Consider the following 18,845-nt stretch of genomic DNA (forward strand, 5'->3'; position numbering starts at 1 on the left):
CAATCCAATCTTGTGTATTTATTATTATCCTACCGCAACCACAGGCATGCGTCTATGCACCCTTGAATTCACTTTCTTCCAAATCATACTTTCCACGACGGAGTCCCTCGAGGGCTTTCTGCCCTTCTTCGGTTAACTCAGGTTTACCCAATGGTGTGACGCTACCGGTGAAAAAGCGAGGCTGCCAGGTCTCGTTTTTAGCCTGTCGTTCAGCAGCCTTCTGACGTTGCCGCTCCTCAATCTCCTGCTTGAGCTTGGTGGCTTGGCCGTATCTTTTGTCGACAATGGCATCCGTGACCCCGGACCAGAACTTGCGGGACTCGTTGGACAGTTGTTCGTCGTCGGAGGGCACTTCCTTGGGGACGGGGAAGAGAGGCCCGATGTCAATCAAGAGTCGAGGCTCGTTGGTCCCCGCCAGGGTGTAGAAAACTTGCCCATGCCAGGACCCGCTGATTTTGGCAAGAAGATCCCCGTCCGTCACATCCTTGATTCTCGTCGTGGTATCTTTGTCCGGGTTGTAGCGAAAGATCACGCCCTCGACCTTGTTCTGAGCTCGGCCAATCCAACCCTCCTCCAGGTACTGCAGGATGACCTTGATCCGGGTCTTGGGGCACGTTATGTAGCATGTATCGGAAACTGTGATGGCCAGCGCGCCTCTCAACAAGCCTCCAAGGTGGGCATCGGGGTGGGTGAGCTGGTATTCTTCATTGTCTCGCTTGGCGATGTTGACAAAGATGCCTAGGTTGTGCTGCCCCGGCGCCACGCGAATACTCGTACCCGTGAATTTGGCGCTTATTTGGTCGAAGCCGCGGGCGGAGACGCCTCGTTCCTCGCAATCGATGAAAAAGGCAGACACTGGTGGGTGGTGAGAAGTTTGTTCGGTCAAGTAACATACCTTGACCGCTCCGTTAATGTCGTCCGTCTGGGTGGAACCTCCGCTGGTTGGATCCGACTTCGAAGGTATTGAAACCGCCGGGGGGAGGCCGTCAATTTCCCATTTACACTGAAGTTTCGCGCCCGCACGATCAGTCTTGGGGATGGGGGGCGTTTGAGAGCTGGTCAGGAGGCACTCACTCTGAAAAATTCACCCAGTGTAGAGTTATACGGTTTGCAGGGCTTGCCCTTGATGTATTTCTGTGGAACGATGTGAGTGAAACTGCCCTTTCGACACGATAAGGATCCCGCGGGGGTTGTATACCAGATCTTTGGTGAACCAAAACCTCAGAATTTCTAGCATCCGTCCCAGCGGATCGTCTGATTTACCAATGCTGTGTGGTGCTCCTGTCAGAACTTGGGCCTTGGCGATGAATCGGCTACTTTGCTGACCTTGCAAAGGTCTCCGGTCTATCCAAATAATTCCAGTACTCTGGCAATCGCCGGGTTTGGTTAACCAACAGTCCGCCGAGCTTCAAGGCGAGCAACCACCTTTGAAACAGGAAAGGGGGGAAGGGCGATAACATACCCAGGTTGGGCATCGGCTCCAGGAGATGCGCAGGCAATGAGAAGCGAACGGACGCTATATCCGTCACTCCGACAAATCTAGTACGGGTCAAACACGAAGGAATTAGCAGGGACCGGGGGAGGAATGATGGAGCTAAACGAGGGGACAAATGTGCAGGCAGCCTATACCTTCGGAGGATGGATAGGAAGGTCTTCAACTTAGAGGAATCATCGGGGGTCTTTTCGGGGGCCTCAGAGGCCACGGCGGAAGACATTTTCCAAGGCGATGACCGAGTATTCACAAAGTGTACAAAAAAAGAGAGTCTTGAAAAGTAGAGGCGACGCGCTATGCAGCGGAAGCCAAGGGGGCGAGAGGGAGGAGCGGCGACAAAGCACCCAGGGAAGACAACCTGCACGCCAACGCAACGCTGAAGGTGGAACGGCAGGCAGCAAACAAGAAGAATATCTCGCTATCCTCACTGGGGATTGTTGGCAAACAATCCACGGAACAGATGGTGGTTGGACCTCGGATCAGATTCCTCGCTGAAACAAGGCGGCGTCGACCGTCCAGGCGGTGACGTTCAGGCCGGTACGTCACCGACTCCGGCCTGAACGTCACCGACTCGCCTCCGCTGTTTGCTTTTACGGGTCACCCGCCTACGTACACTTGATAGGACGTTTGGTATGTATAGTATCCTCAACCATTCCTAGGGCTAGGCATACCTAAAGGAACCAAAGGGAAAACCGCCAAGGACCTCGATCTATCATCCATCAACCCGGTCGGTCGCGGTCGGCCAATCGACACATCAGAGCCCTCCCTCCTGGGTTGTTCTCACGCCCTAGTCCTATTCCCTTAACAAACGCTCCTGAGCCACTTCTCTGCGGGGTTCCAGCTCTTCTTTCTATACCCAGCGCAGCGAAGAGCAAGCGGGGGTGACTCGTGCCGAAACAAAAGGCCGTCGAGGGTGTCGATTCAATGACAGGCCAGGTACCGACACCTTGTCAGATTAAGTCCTCAAGGACCTTTTTCCGGGCCAAGGAGCGCACCCACGCCCTGACAGCGGGCCCGTAGTCATATCTTCTCCCCGCCACGTAATCGGCATCGGCTTGGAGGGCCTGTTGCTCTTCACGGATTGCAGCTCGGAGGAATTGTTGTTCAGCCGCCAGCTGCCCCTGATGCTCAGCCAGGTCCTGGATGGAGTAGGTATCGTACTCAGCCTCCCGCTCTGCAGGAATCTTGGCTTGGTCGATGCGCTCCCTGGTTAGACCATAGGTTTCGTCGGGTCCAAGAACCGCGTTTTGAAGACGGTCCTCCAACGCCGAGTCGAAGCCCGTTCCTCCCTGCTGGGAAGAGATCAGGCGCTGGTTAACTGATTCCAGATGTCTCACATTGGTAGCTAATCGGTCTACAAGATCAAGAAGCGGATCTTTGGCAAGACTCAGAATTGAAAACTCAATCTGTCCTTCTTCGTATTCTTCCATTCTGGTGCGAATGTTGGGCTTCACCAGGTCTAACCAATCCGTGTGCGACGTGTACTTCCCTATTCAACAAATGAGCTGTGGTCTCACCTCTAGTCCAATAATGGCTTACCAAGCGCATGGGGCTGGCGCTCGAGGCCATCGAACTTCCATACTGTTCCCAGGGCGGGCACAAATGCAATAAAATGAAATCCTGCATCCGTTTCGGATTCATCCTTAGTGTGTTTAGCTGAGCGCGATCGTTTGGAAGTCGCTTCACTTTTGAGCATAAGGTCGGAATTGAGAATATCCATTTTACTGGCCCAGAGTCAGGTAAACCCCAGAAAGGCGAATGGGGTTGTCTATAAATTGCTTGCAGGCTTACCGCGCAAATGAGTTGTGGATTTGCTTGACGAACTCGAAATTGTTGATGGCATCGCCCCTTAATGCAGGCGTAAAGGGCATTGTAAATTCTTTGAAATGCTGCAGATTCTCGCCAAGCTCGATTCCTTCGATGTTGTTGACAATGTTCAGGAGAGCAACACTCGCGCAAGCATTACTTGCTGTCTAAGCGAAAGATATCAGCCATGGGATATGCGCTTTAGGTGAAGAGGAGCAGACCTGATTCGCAAACCAAAGCCCTTCGGGACAGCTCGCTTCCTGCTTGTTGGGATCATCCTCGCGCCACCGAAACAAGAATACCAACCCGTAAACAGGCTTGCTGATTGCACATAGAGCATTAGCAGTAGATCTCGCGTGTATCAAGACCATTTCACCTTAAGCCTGCCATCATATCCTCATCCAAGGACACAACCTCTTGGACCTTTACTCCCTCGACGCCAAATTCCCGAAGCATTACATTGAATAGAGCCTGGCGAATGATAGGTCAGACCAAGCCATGATAGATTTACCACGACTCACTGGCTCGGATTCTATTTCACAGAAACCATTCCACCGTTCCTTCTCCTGCGTAGTTGCTGAACCACATAAGTCATTGCTAAGGTGGGTAATCCCAGATGATTCCTGGACATTCGACTTCTTTCGGGTCGAATTATGATTCATCCTGTACTGAGGGACCCGCCTATCTAGGCAGTCGGTCCTAGATATTCGAGCGGTTTATTAATAGAGAGAGGCCGGGAGATAGAAGGAAGAAGGATGGACTAACGGCCAGTTTGAGGCCGATTATGATGTGAGTAGGTACCTGGTACCCGGTACCACAGGCCACTGCCAGTGTTGAGCGACAACGCAAGTGCCGGTACTTATACTCATCTCACCGAGCAGCGACGTCTGCACCGCTGATTGGCCGAAGCTCCGGCCGGACGCGACTCCACGCGTTTTTCTCCCTCGCTCTACCTTGATTCTTGCCCTTTAACACTTCGCATCTCCCCTCATCTTGACGAGGACATAGCTGGTCTATTCACATCCCTGGAAGGTCTGCCCTTGAGCTCAGCTCGTATGTCCAGTTAGTGCTCTTTTTTTCTCTTCTTCTCTTTGTCGTTTCCTTGCTTTTTTTGCTTTTTACTCTGAACTAACTCCCTCTCTATCTATCCCCCCCCCCTCTTCTTCATCCCACACACGCCAAACAACAGCTTGATTGCTCCTCTCTGACGGATTATTTTTCCTTCTTTTAGGTTGAAAAGCTATAAATCTCTATTCGCGGAAAGTCCGCGACCACAGCATGCCATGAACGGGACTCCTCGACTCCGCTCTGCCTTTCCTCAAACGCCGCAGACAACGCAAAGAACTCGAGCTTTTAAAACCCCACCGTCTCGGCCGACGCCTCAGGACCCTGGGATACGGAAAGCCTCCACAGGACCGCCAGCTACCCACGATGCGTCTTCGCCGCTTATCCCAACCGGGGTCGTAGATGCCCCATCACAACGTCTCTATGTTGTGGCTTTCTACCTCGCGCTCCATGCATGGCGAGTTTACGAATCTCTGAGCGCCTCCGATGATCTGGATTCCACTTGGCTGTTTCTCAAATGGGCTTCTATCGATGGCGTCTTCCTCTTCGGACTCCAGGCACTTCATATACCTTGGCTGGAATGGACTTTTCCGACGACGCTAGCTGCGTTTCTTCTTCACGCAGTTGGCAATGTGTTTTTAATGTTCCGGATCCCCGTAGGCTCCCCCATCCCTCTATCTACTCCTTCCGTGAACATTTCACTAAATTCCCGACCAGATTCCGCTGGGCGCCTGGTTATCTGGAATGGTCAAAATAGCTTATGATAGGGAGCTATCCATTTCCGAACGAAGTGTCAAACCCGGAGATATTATTCACAATGCATCCCTCATTTTGGGAAAGCAGATAGTCCACATCTTACCGGAGGGGTAAGCTCTTTGTCCTGTTCTTTAAGGACCACCTTGTCCGTGTTGCCATGCCGATTACTGATGAATATAGGTCTGCTGTGCTAAATCCGGATCAAATCCCGCTGTGTATCAACTCGCATGGGAATACTGTCAATCTCCCCATTCGAATAAATCAAACGAATCCGATTGCGGTGGAGCTTTTCCGCCTAGATTTCGACAGCGGGGAGAACGAGACAATCCCTATATCATCGAAACAGTTGAAGCAGATGAAGCAACAGTCGAAACGCGCCCCCGCAGATTCGCCTCGTGATCTTCTTTACCCGATCCGACAGCCTGGAATTTACCGTCTCAAAAGAGTAGTAGATGAGTCCAATCTCGACGTTCACATGCGTATATCCGATGCGCTTGTTGTTTCCTGTCCCCAAGCGCTGATCAAAAGTTCTCCCACGCACAAATGCAAGGGCGAGCTATCGAACTTGGTGCTTACGGTTGAAGGCACCCCGCCCTTGAAAATCAAGTACAGCAGACAGGTGAACCACCTTGACCGGGGCTTTTCCTTCCAGAATATCCAATCAGACCATTTACGTTCACCTCTCATAGGTCAGAGGAACTCGGGTGCCTTGTTCAGTTCCCGGGAGCTGGATGTCTCCTGGGCGCAGAGCCAGGTCATTGAAGTTCCCCTGAACGAGTCGTTGAACGTTGGAGGAGAATGGCTCTACTCAATTGAAGAAGTTCACGACGGTTGCGGGAATGTCGCGAATTACTCGACCCTGTTACTTGAAGGCGGCCAACTACCTGCAAACTCTGTGTCTCAGGCGCATAAATTTGCAGTCCATGAAAGGCCTCGATTGTCCTTGCATGGATGTAACGACCAGCAGTTTTTGCAGGTCGCTCGGGGAGAGAGCGTAGATTTACCTGTCAATTTTCACACTTCGGGCCAAAAATACGCCCAGGACGGCCCTTTCTCTCTTATGTACTCATTCAGTGGCAGAGAGCAGGAGGGTACGGATGATATGCCAAGTAAAGTTCACAAGCTGTCCCTCAAAAGTCTTGACCAGAAACCACAAATCAAGGATCCGGGATGGTACAATTTGGAATACGTATCTAGTCATTTTTGCCCTGGAGAAGTGCTAGAGCCGTCATCTTGCTACTTACACAACCCACCAGAGCCAGACGTCGCCGTCAAGTATGAGAAGATACTTGACAAGTGCGCGAACAATCCAGTTGGCTTATTGGTTGACCTTGACCTCACTGGGTCGCCACCGTTTCGACTTCGATATGTCGTGGAGCACGCAAAGGGTGTTGAGACCAAATCGCAAATCATCGAAGGCCTACGTGCTCAGCTCGATTTTACGCCATCCGAAGCCGGCTTTTACCGGTACCGTTTCCTTGACGTGGCAGACACGATTTATGCGCCTCGGTCCTTGAAGGACAAAATGCCCGTCCTAGAACAAGATGTCAAGCCTCCGGCTTCTGCTCACTTCCTTGATTCGAGTGCTGTGCGCAGGGCCTGTTTCGGCGAGCCGGTAGCCGTGGACGTGGCATTTGTCGGTGAAGCGCCGTGGACCTTGCAGTACGAACTTGTTCACAATGGGAAGAAATCGAAGCATACCTTGGAATCCGAGAGTGAAATTGCTACTATCAAAACCAATAAGCTTGTCGGTGGCGGCGAGCACAGCCTCGTGCTAACAAACGTCAAAGATCTTTCGAACTGCAAACGAAGCCTCAGGGATAACATTAGAATTGACGCCCGCTCAAAGCCCCCACAGGCGTCTTTTGGTGAAATAGAGAAACGCCGAGATTACTCGGCTCTCCAGGACTCGAGAGTTGATATTCCTCTCAGATTAAGTGGCGAGCGACCGTGGGTAGTCAGACTCAAAGAAACAAGCACTGATTCTGCGGTTTTCGAAAAAACCTTCTGGCAGGAAAACAGTGTTCTGTCGGTCAGTCAAGAAGGACAGTATGAGCTCGTCGGGGTAACCGACAGTTCCTGCCCCGGATCCATAGACCAGGCAGCCAAGACCTTCAAGATTTCCTGGATCCCTCGACCGCGTATCACGGCTGTGGATAGCTCTCCCGTCGGGGTCACCAACTCTATTGAGAAGCGAGATGTTTGCCAGGGCGACGATGACAGCCTTGAACTCCGCCTGGCAGGAAACCCGCCGTACAGCGTTCAGTATGAGCAACAACGGAAGACAGGCCGTGGATCGCCTTCTGTGCGTGTGCAGACATTGAAGACCGCTCTACATGCAGCCTCTATGGAAATGGACACTTCCGAAGCTGGTCTCTACACTTATAAATTCCGGGAAGTCGGCGATAGTCTCTACGATCACGACCCTAAGGCCAACCCCGTCGTCGTGACCCAAAAGGTGAACCCTCTCCCATCTGCGCGGTTTGATGCTCCGGGTCATATTTATGGGTTTTGCAAGGAGGACGTTAGCGGCGAAGAGCTGATTCCCATAACCCTTGAGGGGGTTCCGCCATTTTCCCTCGAGATATCCATTAAGCACCATTCGAAGACCAAGGCCGAGATTGTATCAATCCCGAGCATCGGATCAAATCGACACAAGCTTCCTATACCGAGACGTCATCTTGATTTGGGGCAGCACGTCGTCAGCATTCACAAGGTAAGGGATGCACGAGGCTGTCAACGAAGCATTGACTTCGACACATCGTCGGTCAGAGTCGCCGTGTCTGACGTTCCCACAATTATCCCTCTTGAATCCAAGGTTGACTACTGCGTCGGGGAACGGTTGTCCTTCTCGCTTTCCGGTCATGCTCCATTCGATGTGTTCTATACATTTGATGGGGCGTCCAGAAAGGCAAACTCCCGGACCACCGACTTCCGCCGCATCGCAGAGAGACCAGGCGTGTTCACTATAACCGCTGTCAGTGACGGCGCAAGTGGGAAGTGCCAGGCCCACAAGAACATCACGAAAACTATCCACGAAATGCCAAGTGTCCGGATGAGCCGGGGTCAAACCTCTATTATTGATATACACGAGGGCGGGGAGGCAGAGCTACACTTTGAGTTCTGGGGGACACCGCCGTTTGAGTTCACGTATGTTTTATCTTCTCCCTCCCATGATGAACGCGATGGGACTAATTACCCTTGGATTTAGATACATCCGGAGTTCCAACCCCCGAAAAGGCAAGAAGCCAGAGATTCTGGACATCAAGCATGACATCTCTTATGAACACAAGAAAACCATCAGGACCTCAGATGAGGGAACGTATGAGGTTGTGGCGATCAAGGACAAATTTTGCTCCTTCTCTCAGACCCCTGTAGAGAAATCTGAACGATGAGGTATCGGCTCCGGAGGAAGGTAATGCCATTAATGTTCCAAGTTGCTTTTTTTATTTTATGATCTAAATAGATATCTTTTGGAAACTCGATTCCTTCGTTTGTAATTCAAAATATCATCGTTGCATTCACATAGCACCCGGAGTCCGTCTTCCCCGGTAAAGAACATACTATACATTAACCCGAATGCTGCCCTGTCTCGATGCTGTCCACCAGGAGGGTGCCCAGGCGGGAAATCTCATTTAAGATAGCAGCACGATTGATCACAACCACCTCGTCACCCAGTTGCTCGATTTCATCCGACACGCTCGGGGATGTTGAGTATGCCATCTTCAGATTCCAGGTTTTGGGTTTCAAGGTTTGCGGGTTCCAAATCCCAGCAATCGCGTCGCCTTGTTCACCCCCGTAAAAGAAGTGCAGATGTGGGCTGTAGCAGGATTGCAGATCGCGTACGAGGGATTTCACTGCGAAGGCCCTTCGGCTGGCACGGGTAGCGTCCTTCTCTTGTAGATTCTTATACATCGACGGAGCCGAACCACCATCTGAGACCCCCGGCCGAAGGTTGAGAATGAAATCATATGGCGCAAGGGAGGTGTGGAAAATATCAGATATGTTCAGAGCAAACGATTTCTCCCGCGCCAGCTTCACGGCCGCCTTGGCCAAGGTGGACATCCGAGCAGCCACGACCTTGGGGGGCATTTCGTGCTGAGTCCAAGTTACACCCTCCGTGTCAACATCAGAAGCCACGAATAGTACGACGGAGTTCATCGCAGGGTCGACATTACGCCAAGCAGCAAAGCGGGTGCGAATCAATTCCATGGTCTCGTTGTCTAGCTCTCCGCCTAGATCGACCATGAGAGGCTCTTGTTGCCAGTCCCAGCGAGAAATCAAATGAAGGGTTCTGAAAAATCCAACCATAATACTGGACGGAGTCTCCCAGGGAAACGGTTGCGTAAAGGCTCGCACAGCCAACAACTCGATGAGCTCTTCGCTGATGTGGCCTGCAAAAAGATGGCAATCAAACCAGTGTTTCAGGAGACGAATAGTAGGCGACAGTAGAGGAAAGCGGGTGCACAGAGTACGGATGGCCTGGGTTAGACGGGGAGAGTGGACAAATTGACGCTTATACTCTGACAAGGCGTAGGCAACTTCCTGTTTTGCCTGTGAGCGAGGGCCTTTTTCCTTTAGCTGACGTTCCAATAGAGTCTGTTCCCGGTCGTGATGAATCCTTAAGTGGAACGTGACCCCAGATTCGTGAACGATTTCTAGGAAAGCACTATTCAAGATTGGACTCGATTCGTTCTCCAGCCCCACCCTGCATGATGAAGCAGTGCCAGATGATGACAGACAGTCTCCTATCTTGACGAGGAAAGCCGTTTTTGTCATTTGAATTGCCACCAGATCGTCCGGCCAGCGCGTAGAGCTCTCGAACTGGAGAACAACGTCCACCGCCTCCTGCCGTACACCGGAAACGGCCTGGGCATGAAGAGCTGTGTATCGTAAGAAGGGACTGGCTGGGGCTAGATGCCTCACAGTCAGGGGAACTTCGTCCATGCTCTGGACAGATTTCTCCAGGGAATTGAAAGCATCGGAAATGGTTTGGAAAGGCGGGCTGGAATACAACAATACTCCATCGCCTTTGCTGCGAAGCTTTTCATCATATTCATCGCCGATGTATCTTAACTCGCTTTCGGGACAATCGAAATGACGTTGTAGAATATATGTCAGGATCTGGTGCACTATGGAGGATGACGACGGCTGGTCGGACCACACCAAACTTTCCCTAATGCTACCGTCCTTGAAGCGTCTCAGCTCGGCCTTGTCGCCCCAGAAGGACCGGAACGAGGCTGCCTCTTCTTTTTCTTCTGCGAATGGGCCATGATCAACAATACGTGCAGCATTATCAGCATTCAATAATAACCCAACATGAAGGCAAGCGCCTGCTGCTTTCCGGGAAGCTTTAGTATCGACGGGCCATGGATCGGCACGGCTGCAAAAAAGATAGATAAGATCGGCTCGATCATCGAAAGCCCTTTTCAGCACCTCGTAGATCGCACGGTGGTTGTGCGATCCTTGTAAAGCATTGTTACTATTACCCACTGGAAGAGTGGCAATTCGGTCGAACCTAAACAAAGGCTCATTGACCTTGAAGATGAAAACTTTCTCAAAATTGTCATCACGAGATTCGTTCAACATCTTCAAGGTATTTCCGGCTTCGCGACGAAGAAACTCATACGACCACGGCGTCATCTTGTAAAGCACATTCAGGCCCTTCGCACCATCGTACAGCACAGGTCCGTCGTTAGGGGTTGGAAGATCTTGGCAAGATAGGAATAGTGGTTTTGTCAGGTCTCTCCCCGCAATGAATTGAATAGTCGCTTTGAAAAGTTGATAGCTGCTGTACGATTTAAGGAGGACCGGCTTGCCATTGGGACCCCCGCCTTCGAACAAGAGAGACATGAGCGCTGTCCACTCGAATCCTCCAAATCCACCAGCCTGAATCGAGGAACTGAATCCTCGTTGTTGGAGCCAAGTTCGGCCGAGGATACAGCCATCTTTAAAAGATTCACAGTTCCGGGCAGCCGAATATAGCGACTTATGAAACTGTGCCACAGTGGCCTCTGAGCGGAGAGCTGCATTGTAGAATGGCGTGGGTTCTTTTTGCTCTGTCGTTTCCGTTGTTCCCTGTCGAATATTATTCTTCATCGGTAAGGTTCGGGAGATAGGGAACAATGTATCTTCAATTGCCGTGATGATGCGAATTTGTGGCTTTGAAGATTTAGAATCTTTGGGCGTCTCCGCGGGCGTAAGCACGATCTCAGGGCGAAGACTATTGCCATCTTGTAAATCGAATTTGATGTCGAGGCTAAGACCTTTTGTTTCCTTGATACCAGCTGCAAGACAAGCAATGTAGTAGGCCCTCTTGTGGAAGAATCTATAATTGGTATAATCCTTTTCCTGGAAAAGTAGTTTCGGCATGGTCACGGCGAGGTCGACTGTCAAAGACCCTGCCGATTTCGCGCCGGTTCTCAGAGCAAAACTTCCGACAACGTTGACATTAATCGGCTTGGAATATGAGACCGAGTATTTCGTATCTCTGCCAGGGCGAGGCTGGGGGTAGGGGACAATAACGCCATGAGTGTTGCGCAACTCTTTCTCGGCGTCTAAGGGAGCTTTCGCGGGCCTTTCGGGGATGTTTTCAATGGTTTCTTTCAGCTTATGAAGAGTGTCTTGAAGCCTTGAGACTTGCTTGTCATAATTCGGTCTCAAATCCGCAAGTAGGTCGTCCAATTGTAACTTGAAAAGGTTGGACTTGTAGAAGCCGCTAGCCAATGCTATTTCCGCAGAGCGATCGCCTGAATCCCGTTTGTTCATGGTAGAGTTATCTTCTTTGGATTTCGAAAATTGAGGATTCCCGTTTGGTTTTGACGATATGCTCAACTTTCTCCTCTTCGGAGAATGCGACATCCTGGTGGTGTTGAGCCGGACTGCGGAGCAGTATTCCAAATGGTCGATAGAGAGCGCAAAGAGGTAGCTAGAGGATGAGTGTGGAAGGTATCAAGCCAGGTCAAATTGAACTTCTTGCTGACTTGAGCAACAGGGCACTAAACATTTGGATACAATAGTAATTTGGGGACTGTCGTACTTGGAGCTTTTGATTAGAAAAAAAAAATTACAAAACTCCGGGATTTTATCTCCACGTGATTTCGACCGTTCAGATACTCTATAAGTACTCCGTACGCAGGTACTGTAATTTGTATAATTACACTAAGGTACTCCTGGGCTCTAGATATTATATACGATGTATTATACATCTCAGACTTTCAGAATCTGGTAACATGAAGTATGTATGTACATACATACCTACACAGTACATGACCTGGAAGTACCTAACGTACCCGAAAATCCATTATGAGAACTGGAAAATGTGGGTACAGTTCCTATCAGTGATCATTGGCTGAGCTCTTCTACACCTCTCGCCGAAGTCGCTCTCTCTTCCCCGCCATTACTCATTACCCATTACCTATCTTCCTGCTCAACTATCTGTCTCTCCAGCTGCTTTATTATTCAATTATCCCTCATTGAAGCTCCAATCCCGAAAATTTTGCGCCGAGATCCCCCCCAAACACCTAAATTATAATTTTATCCACAATGCTCCAGGACGCGGGGGGCACTGTTCCCCCTAACACCGACCATGTTCGTTGAAGCCCCTCATCGTACCCTTTTTTTTTCACTCTCCCTTCCCTCCTTCAAATTGACTGTCTTATGCCTGAAGAATGTTTTCCATCCCCGATTCCTGTCTTTGAAGACTTCAGGATCTGTGCGGATTGCTCTTGGAGTTCTAGCACTAGCTTGCTTTCTGAACAATTGATGTCAAATTGCTAACTAAGAACAAGGCAGTCAGTGTGTCGCTGCCAACATGGAAAGACAATGTCGCCTATGAAGAAGGAGAACCCTGGCTTATCAACAAGATGCAATGTGGCTATCCTCGATTTTTTGTGCATCCGATCATCCAGGAGCTAGCAAAGGAGGTGGTGCTACGCCACGGAAAGCCAGACACAGAAACTGTCATGCTGTTCCCGTCCCCTAATACGGCACGAGTCTGCTATTCGTTTTTCCTTTCGAGATTATCCGGCGCCGAATCGCAAAATGTTCGTATAGTGGATCTTGCTCCCCCTCCTCACACGGAAACCGACTCCCCTACTGTCACCTCGCGTTTGTCGGGTGTAATATTTCCAAAGGAGTATTTCCCAATTGCCAAGCAAGTGTGGCAGCACACTGGAAGTGGTGTATCAAGTCGCCGAGGTGAATTCTGTCTTGGCGCTTTGCGAGATGGCTACCTGCAGGAGAAAAAGGACATTGGCTTGGAAACGACAGCACCAAGAATTTGCAAGGGCCCACGGAGGTACCAAGGAAAGGACTCGGCCACCGAACTCGTTCGAGGGATAGGGTCACAGTCCACGGCACCGAATCCATCCGCCGCACCCAATGGATCACAGGAAGGGCGCGAATATGCTCAGTTCATTGAAGAACGGTTTGGCCGGAATCTAAGCACCTCTCTATCCCAACAAGCCAAATTGGCCGTTCGCAAACGGATAGCAGGCGTTCTAACTGCAGATGTCGATCTGAGCGAAGCTCTGCAAAAGACTGCCGGGGTAGGTAGAGTAGCAGGTTTGAGCGAGTCTGACGTTTATGCCTTTCCAACAGGCATGAACGCTATCTTTAGTACGCATCAGATGCTACTTAGTTCAAGGGGTGCTATGAAAAGCGTGTGCTTTGGATTTCCATACATTGACACACTAAAAACTCTGGAGAAATGGGGACCCGGCTGCTTATTCTACGGACACGGCTCATCTGAGGATCTAGATGACTTGGAGTCGCGTTTAAATAATGATGAAAGGTTCCTGGCGCTTTTCACCGAGTTTCCTGGAAATCCACTACTGAAATCGCCTGACCTTCGACGGATTCGTGCCCTCGCTGATAAATATGACTTCGCGGTTGTTGTAGATGAGACGGTGGGCAACTTTCTCAATGTCAATGTTCTACCATACGCCGACGTCGTCGTCAGCAGTCTGACAAAAATATTCAGTGGGGATAGCAATGTCATGGGAGGAAGTGCTGTTCTCAACCCTCATGCTCGGCACTATCAAGCATTGAAGGAAACGTTTTCTCGAGAATATGAGGATAACCTGTGGGCAGAGGATGCTGTTTTCCTGGAAAGGAACAGTCGTGATTTTGTGTCCAGGATTGAAAAAATTAACACAACCACAGAGGAGATAACAGAGATGTTAAGGAACTCGTCGCTCGGTAAGCTCTCGTCGGTATCTAGTCGACCTAATTCTAACTTGTCTTTCCGTGCAGTTAAACAAGTTTATTATCCGAAATACAGCCAATCGAAGCCATTTTATGATGCGTTTCGTACTCCTAATGGTGGTTATGGCGGTCTCTTCTCTGTCACCTTCCATTCAACAGCTGCTGCGGCCGCTTTCTTCGATGCCCTTGAGGTCCTGAAAGGGCCTAGCCTTGGCACAAATTTTACCTTGGGGTAGGTTTGAATCCATTATCAATATTTCGTTTGACGAGCATATCCTAATATCTACACAGCTCGCCATACACCCTTCTAGCCCACTATAGCGAACTTGACTGGGTATGTGTGAAGAGGGAAACCCGCCGAAGCTATTCCCCTCCCTTTTCCCCATTACTTCAGTCAGATATACTAACCGGTCCGTGCAGGCGAAATCCTTTGGGGTGGAATTTGACTTGGTCAGGATAAGTGTTGGCCTGGAAGACATACCGGATCTCCGTGGCCGAATCCAAAAAGCCCTAGATGCTGCGGCAAGTGCTCAGGCATAGATGATTTGACGATTTTGGTGCAGGAAATGAATTGTTTATGAAGAAAAATCAAGTCTACATGACGAATACCTCGCTAAGCTGCAACGGAAGCAAATCTATCCGGAGGGGATGCAACCATGGGTATACAGCTTCATATTGGCTGATGTAGTACAGTGATGGCGATTCGAGAGGCAAAAGAATAGAAATTAGAAATAAAAATGAGTAAATTCAGGATACACAATAGGTGTGGCAAAGGTGAATTTCTATGAGCAATTGTTGCTGTATATCCCTATAGCAGCCGGTTTGCTTTACTAAATTTCTCTTTCGAAATGGACGGTTTGCAGCCGTAGTCCCTGAGCTATAGAACTGCCTAAGGTACCTGGTAGTAAGGTACCTAGATACATACATACATACAGTACCTAGGTACTGTATTATATATGTGGTACAGGGCATGAATACATACTACCTACCCGTGGTGTGTAGGTATGTAAGATAGTGATGGTTACACGTACATGTCCCTAACACCCGGTATTGTCACTCCTTCTCTGTCACGAGACTTGTGCGGCTTGAGAGAAAAGTCCATCTCAAAACTTACTCCGGTCCTTTAGCCAACCCATCTCAATTCCCATCTGCCATTGAATCAAAGCATGCTACGAACATAAACCAATCTGTGACTGTATGGACTTTACATACGCATTCCGTCCTTTTCCCTTCCTGTCAATGAAATAAAGAAGTCTGAAAATGCTAACTGTTGGATCTGGCTATTGTAGTTATCCTGGACGCAACTAACTGATCCTCGACCCTCTTAATCACCCTTTGTGTCCCTGCGCGGCAATTTGTTATTGCTGTCTATATTCACAATGGTTGCATCTATCATCGTGCCCAAGAGGCCCGTAGTCGCCTTGCCGTTCCTTCTTCCTTCCTGCCACCCTGTGGCTCTCGAGTCGCAGCGGAGTCAGTCTTCGTACGCACGCACCAAACAACGCCTGCGCGTTAAACCAGATGCTTCGTTCGGCTCGCCGACCAACCAGCTATACGACAATATCATCCATAACCCACCCTCCAGTGCACCTTCGGTTTACCACACACCATCGAAATTTCTCCCCTTGGATGATGCACGAAGAACGCTACGCGCTCCTTCTGGTGTTAAAGATCAGGGACCCGAGGAACTACCTTCCGTGTTCAAATCAACTACTCAGAAAAAATACCACCTGAAGCCGTCGGACATCGAGGAAATTCGTCAGCTTCGACTCAGTGATCCTATGACGTGGAGCCGGTGGAAACTGGCCAAGCGCTTCGATTGTTCTCCCATGTTCATTGCAATGGTATGCGAAGCCGGCCCGCAGAAGAAAGAGATCCAGCGACAAGTTTTGGAGGCAGTGCAGTCGCGATGGGGTATAAAACGTCGGATGGCCAGGGAGGACCGCCAGCTCCGAAAGGAGACCTGGGGAAGAAGCGAATAAAAGCCACATCCCAAGAATGGCATATTCATTTAACTGCGAATAATCTTCTTCTCTAACATTTTCATTATCTCACCTTTCATGAATGGCTCTGTGACTCGAAACCCCGGTCTTGAACTTTGCTTTGCTCAAGGGGGTGGTGATACTTGTGTATAAAATCCTGTATTTTAGCAATTCTTGCAACTTGTCTAGATTCAAATCTTATAACTGCCAGTGTTGATGCCTTCGTTATATTTATATTTAGTGGTAGTTTCAGCAACAACAAATCGGCGGTTGGGTAGGTACGGAGTACTTACTACTGCCACAAAGAAGGTAGGTAGTTAATTAAATAAGCCCGCACCGACTTTATCTGCCTATCAGCGTTTCCGTGTTGATTTGTAGCGCTTAGATGCGGCTAAGGTCAGCTCATAATCCTGAGATATGATGTAGGTTTTTTTTTTTTTTTTCTTTTTGGTCTCTTTTCCTCTCTTACTGGTCCCCGCTCTTGAGCTAGGTAGCAATCGCCTCGGGGGTACTTTGATTTTCTTCCGCAGCTGACCAAATGCCCCTCCCCCTCCGTCGTATCCCGGCGACAATTGGAGGATTTAAGTCCTATTTACATTTTCCTCCTTCCCCACGGAGCTGTTTGACATCTCAACTTTTCCCTACGAATATCTCTCGTCTTCCTTTCCGTCGTTCATTCTACGGAAATATCAGTGATCGGAAAATGGCGCCTCAACTTGAACCTTTTTTCCAGCAGTATGTGTTTTGCCCTTCTTCTTTACCCTCTCTGCCTCATTCTCTCTCCCCTCATTCCCCCTCTTCCCTGCCTTCCCTGCGACGCTGCAGAGAGCGTATGAGGGCAGGTCCTATTAATAATTGCGGTACATATACTGATTTGCCAACTATTACCCAGGGTTGACAATCTGTCACCTTCTTTCATTGACCGTACGTCTATTGGTTGTCGAAGCTTTTCTCTCGAATTAGACTAACGGGGATTTTAATCGTGTACAAGGGTTGCGAAAAGCTGTTGCTATCCCGTCCGTCTCTGCCCAGGATGAGAACCGAAAGGATGTTTTCAGAGTAAGTCGTCGTCAAATGTCCGTATCATAACACAAGGACCAGTCGCTCATCCATTCGACTTGGCTTGAAGATGGCAGAATTCTTGGCCTCGGAGCTCAAAGCCCTAGGAGCTGAGGTGGAGCAACGACCGCTCGGCAAACAGCCGGGAAAAGAGCATCTCGACCTTCCCCCAGTGGTCATCGCGCGTTACGGCAACGACAAGAACAAGCGGACCATCCTGGTCTACGGCCACTACGACGTGCAGCCTGCTTTGAAGGAAGATGGCTGGGCTACGGAGCCTTTCGAGTTGACGGAGGATAGCCAAGGAAGGATGTACGGTCGTGGAAGCACCGACGACAAGGGCCCTGTTTTGGGTTGGCTCAACGTGATTGAAGCGCACAAGAAAGCCGGAATCGAGCTACCTGTGAACCTTCTTTGCTGCTTTGAGGGAATGGAAGAGTATGGCTCAGAAGGTTTGGAGGAGTTTATCCAAGCCGAGAGCAAGAAATTCTTCAAGGATGCCGATGCCGTTTGCATCTCCGATAACTACTGGCTTGGTACCGAAAAGCCGTGCCTTACTTACGGGTTGCGAGGCTGTAACTATTACTCCATCAGTGTCTCGGGTCCTGCCCAGGACTTGCACAGTGGAGTCTTTGGTGGCTCTGCGCATGAGCCGATGACTGACCTTGTCCAAATTCTGTCCAAACTTGTCGATACGCACGGCAGAATCTTGGTGCCCGGACTCATGGACCTCGTCGAGCCATTATCGGAGGAAGAGAAACTCCTGTACCCCAATATCAGCTACACCATGGAGAATCTGCACGAGTCATTGGGCAGCGAAACTGGCATCCACCCGACCAAAGAGGAAACCCTCATGGCCCGGTGGAGATACCCATCTTTGTCTATCCACGGCGTTGAAGGTGCATACTCGGCTCCCGGGGCCAAAACAGTCATCCCGGCCAAAGTCATCGGCAAATTCTCCATTCGTACTGTCCCCAACATGGAAAGCGCCGATGTCAACAAGCTCGTTTTCGATTACATCCGAGCAGAATTCGCCAAGCTTAACAGCAAGAACACCATGGATGTTTGGCTCCAGCACGACGGAAAGTGGTGGGTTGCCAGCCCGAAACATTGGAACTTCTCGGCTGCCAGCAAGGCCGTGAAGCAAGTATTTGGCGTTGAGCCAGACATGACCCGTGAAGGTGGCAGGTATGTTTTCCAGCAACAGTTTCGTCCTTTCTGTGGAATCATCGTTGCATGATGAAATTGACTCGAGATTATAGCATTCCCGTCACTCTGAGCTTTGAACAAGCAACGGGTAAAAACGTTCTGCTTTTGCCTATGGGCAGCTCAACAGACGCAGCTCACTCCATCAACGAGAAGCTCGATAGAAGGAACTATATTGAAGGCTCCAAGCTGCTTGGTGCCTATCTGCATTACGTTGCGGAGGAGCCCACGGATGCTTAAGTCACTCGCCAGCGGCTGCAGGTTCGACATGA

The 18,845-nt window shown here is 49.9% G+C and overlaps 7 protein-coding genes across 7 annotated transcripts; 4 read left to right on the forward strand and 3 right to left on the reverse strand.

Moving 5' to 3' along the window:
* Nucleotides 1-52: 52 nt before the first annotated feature.
* KD926_008207 (putative oxysterol binding protein (Orp8)) lies at nt 53-1,715 on the reverse strand (the record flags this gene model as incomplete). Its single annotated transcript, XM_053100907.1, has 5 exons — nt 53-1,003; nt 1,075-1,134; nt 1,199-1,268; nt 1,327-1,539; nt 1,630-1,715. The coding sequence occupies 5 exons, from the start codon at nt 1,713-1,715 to the stop codon at nt 53-55; spliced, it is 1,380 nt and encodes a 459-aa protein (XP_052955483.1).
* Nucleotides 1,716-2,442: 727 nt separating this feature from the next.
* Nucleotides 2,443-3,960, reverse strand: KD926_008208 (ubiquitin C-terminal hydrolase 37; the record flags this gene model as incomplete). The annotated part of the gene is made up of 6 exons (XM_053100908.1): nt 2,443-2,981; nt 3,032-3,216; nt 3,284-3,465; nt 3,520-3,619; nt 3,675-3,769; nt 3,820-3,960. 6 exons carry the CDS (start codon nt 3,958-3,960, stop codon nt 2,443-2,445), a joined length of 1,242 nt encoding a protein of 413 aa, XP_052955484.1.
* Nucleotides 3,961-4,581: 621 nt separating this feature from the next.
* On the forward strand, nt 4,582-8,514 carry KD926_008209 (putative nuclear envelope pore membrane protein; the record flags this gene model as incomplete). Its single annotated transcript, XM_053100909.1, has 4 exons — nt 4,582-5,019; nt 5,081-5,229; nt 5,300-8,269; nt 8,331-8,514. The coding sequence occupies 4 exons, from the start codon at nt 4,582-4,584 to the stop codon at nt 8,512-8,514; spliced, it is 3,741 nt and encodes a 1,246-aa protein (XP_052955485.1).
* Nucleotides 8,515-8,689: 175 nt separating this feature from the next.
* On the reverse strand, nt 8,690-11,980 carry KD926_008210 (rRNA-processing protein UTP22; the record flags this gene model as incomplete). Its single annotated transcript, XM_053100910.1, has 1 exon — nt 8,690-11,980. The coding sequence occupies one exon, from the start codon at nt 11,978-11,980 to the stop codon at nt 8,690-8,692; it is 3,291 nt and encodes a 1,096-aa protein (XP_052955486.1).
* A 684-nt stretch (nt 11,981-12,664) lies between these two features.
* On the forward strand, nt 12,665-14,866 carry KD926_008211 (cystathionine gamma-synthase; the record flags this gene model as incomplete). Its single annotated transcript, XM_053100911.1, has 5 exons — nt 12,665-12,709; nt 12,910-14,320; nt 14,375-14,558; nt 14,618-14,660; nt 14,747-14,866. The coding sequence occupies 5 exons, from the start codon at nt 12,665-12,667 to the stop codon at nt 14,864-14,866; spliced, it is 1,803 nt and encodes a 600-aa protein (XP_052955487.1).
* Nucleotides 14,867-15,705: 839 nt separating this feature from the next.
* KD926_008212 (mitochondrial 54S ribosomal protein mL58) lies at nt 15,706-16,308 on the forward strand (the record flags this gene model as incomplete). Its single annotated transcript, XM_053100912.1, has 1 exon — nt 15,706-16,308. The coding sequence occupies one exon, from the start codon at nt 15,706-15,708 to the stop codon at nt 16,306-16,308; it is 603 nt and encodes a 200-aa protein (XP_052955488.1).
* A 538-nt stretch (nt 16,309-16,846) lies between these two features.
* On the forward strand, nt 16,847-18,813 carry KD926_008213 (M20 family dipeptidase; the record flags this gene model as incomplete). Its single annotated transcript, XM_053100913.1, has 5 exons — nt 16,847-17,043; nt 17,201-17,232; nt 17,300-17,367; nt 17,438-18,555; nt 18,630-18,813. 5 exons carry the CDS (start codon nt 16,847-16,849, stop codon nt 18,811-18,813), a joined length of 1,599 nt encoding a protein of 532 aa, XP_052955489.1.
* Between the last annotated feature and the right edge of the window lie 32 nt (nt 18,814-18,845).

Source organism: Aspergillus affinis (assembly GCF_023601865.1).
Source record: "Aspergillus affinis strain CMG 70 chromosome Unknown NODE_51_length_216796_cov_86_014955, whole genome shotgun sequence".
Taxonomy (NCBI): domain Eukaryota; kingdom Fungi; phylum Ascomycota; class Eurotiomycetes; order Eurotiales; family Aspergillaceae; genus Aspergillus; species Aspergillus affinis.